We start from the raw sequence: 2,639 nt of genomic DNA on the forward strand, positions 1-2,639 counted from the left end.
GTGTGTGTGTGTGTGTGTGTGTGTGTGTGTGTGTGTGTGTGTGTGTGTGTGTGTGTGTGTGTGTGTGTGTGTGCACGCTCTCTGCAGCAGGCCATACTTCAGCAGCAGCAGAATTTGAGCCAGATCATCTCTCTCTCTCCATTTCTCTGTCTCTCTCTCTCTCACCATCAGCTGTGATTACTTTGGTAAAACAGCACTGCGTCGCAGTGAACCAATTTTCCTAATGCACAGCCTTCACGCACACGCAGAGACTATGGTTATTGATGAGGTAAATGGGGAGGGGGGCAAGTGGGGGCATACAGACTGCTGGGAAATTAAGAGACAGAGAGAGAGAGAGGGGGATAGTGGGAATGAGACAGAAGGACAAGCTGGATGGGGACAAAGGGAGGGACAACGAGAGATACAGATAGAAAGGGATGGAGAGGAGGAAGAAGAAGGAAAGGGCTGGCAATGACGTGGACATTAAGATGTGTAGACTGTAACTGGAGCGAGACTGCAAGATAACGAGCAGATAAAGCAAAGGACGTGAAGAGGGAGACGAGGAAGGATGCAGGAATAAGTATTAAGATTGTGTCTTTCCAAATAGAAGATGGAGTAGTTTGATTCTCTGGTAGGAGGGACTGAAAATGGGGAGGGGGATAGATGGTTTTACTTTTTAACTTCTGAAAGAAAATATACAATTAAAAAGAAATGCAAAGGGAGAGACGGGTGGAAATCATGCTGATCCGTTGATAGTCATCGTGAGATACAGGAAGTAAAGTGAGACGTTTCACTCCTGGAGGTAGTGATGAGTTCATGGGTGTCTGAGGAAAAGGAAAAATGAAGACTGGACGTCTTGGGCTCTGGATATAGAGAAATCTGCTGGGGTAATGGCTGACATGTAACAGAAGTTCTGCAGGGAGAAAACAGCTATTTGAAGAAGCTTCATTAACAAGCAACTTGGAACATTTGGAAGGTTGTGCTTGCATCTTTTCATTTGTGTTCACAGAGCAGAGATGGCTGAAAAAATGTTGCCAAAAATTGTGATTGTTTTTTGTTTAGGTAGCCGCAACCTAAAATCAAGACAAGGTGCTCAAGCCCAATGAAGATTTTCAAAGGAAGAAGGGAAAACTATTTTAAGAAGAGCATGAGAGATGAGCTGTCTGCTTGCAGAGGTGGGAAAGAGTGCAGTATACTGGAACTTCCCTTTGCTTAATGTCCAGTAGTATCCACTAGAAATCTAATTTAACATGACAACTTTAAAGAAAAACAGACTCCCTCCAGGAACCTCCCATAATGTGTTTGTCCAGCAAATCCCAAAGCTGAAATCTTGTACCGAAAGAGGCTCTGTAACCATGAGATATCATTCCATTTGAAGTTACAATCTCACACCCCTCATCTACGAGAAACCTCTCCTTCAGACACATGTCTGTTTACAGATAGGAACAGCAGCTTTACAAGATTCTTTGTCGAAATTTTTGTCAATCAAGGCCAAGTTGAGGTTTCCAGGAGTTTAATATCCCTCTGGATCTCGTGCTTTGGTTTAAACTTCCTTTTAAGGCATTTGACATTACAATATCCACCAAGAAATCATCTTCAAGAGGAACTGAATCATTTGGATCCTGTATTTAAGGTTTGATATCCACTTGGACTTCTTTTCAAGAAATGTGTGATTGTCTTTACATTTAAGAAGGAAGCTCTTTGTAAAAAACAATTCTCCAAATGAAATATAGTATTAAGCTTCTGTCACTATCAGGATCACTTTTTTATGTACATTTGATACAGTATTCATCAAGAAATTGAGGTCAATTCTTCATCAAATGCATCTCTGCAAGAGTTTTCACTAAAAAAAAGACCAAAGTCTATACAACAACATGTGTTTTGTGGTCTTTGTCCACCAACAATGTCTATTTCTGAAGTTTTTTTTTGAACAAGCATGAGCTCTTTATGGTGTGCCAAGAAGTTCAAAACTACTCTACTAACTAAAACTGGGTAGTAATAGAAGAGGAAAACAAGAAGACACAAGAAAGAAAAAAATTCTCTGAAACTTCCCAAGAAAGCTTCCTGCTGGGATCTGGAATTTCATATTAAAAATATTTCTACCAGAACTTCTCTTTAAGCAGTATTATCCACCAAGAATCTAAAGTTTACCTTCACCCAAGGACATTTCCAAGATTGTGTATGTCATGGTCCACGTCCATCCAGAAATACCCCCCATAAAGGTTTTTCCAACTCCTTTTGAGCTACCAAGATGTTCAAAACCAGACTGAAATCCTGCTAGATGAAACTGGGTGCTGATAGGAGGAGGAAGAGTAAGTGCAACGACAGCAAAATTAGAAGAATCTTGTTTTGTATGTTTGTTTTTTCATTTTTATGTAACTGCACTCTCCGAAATGCTCACATTCAGTTACTAGTCTTCAAAAAAAAATTCCTCATTGCCGTGTGAAGTTTGCGCTTCGCAGGAGTGCTGCAGCATGGGACTCAGCTGCTTCAAGTCCTGGAAGCATGACAGTACGGGCCACAAAGGTAAGACACACCAACACACACACCATCGCTAATCTCTCCCAAACTCCAGCTGTGTGAGTTAGTGTGTGTTGCCCTTGAGTGACACTTGTTAAATGCTGAGTCAGGGTCTTCAGATTCAGGTGACTGTGTGTGTG

At 41.3% G+C, this 2,639-nt stretch overlaps 1 protein-coding gene across 1 annotated transcript in view; it reads left to right on the forward strand.

Annotated features, from left to right (window-relative positions):
• The first annotated feature begins 2,453 nt into the window (after window positions 1-2,453).
• The window catches only part of LOC102297747 (rho GTPase-activating protein 24), a 9,815-nt gene continuing 9,629 nt past the window's right edge, over window positions 2,454-2,639 (forward strand). Inside the window, exon 1 of the mRNA XM_005915984.2 lies at window positions 2,454-2,505. Coding sequence (XP_005916046.2) covers window positions 2,454-2,505 — 52 coding nt within the window. The remainder of the gene's footprint in view (window positions 2,506-2,639) is intronic.

The sequence above is a fragment of the Haplochromis burtoni genome, unplaced genomic scaffold (assembly GCF_018398535.1).
Source record: "Haplochromis burtoni strain Fernald_Lab_line unplaced genomic scaffold, NCSU_Asbu1 Contig_17, whole genome shotgun sequence".
Taxonomy (NCBI): Eukaryota; Metazoa; Chordata; class Actinopteri; order Cichliformes; family Cichlidae; genus Haplochromis; species Haplochromis burtoni.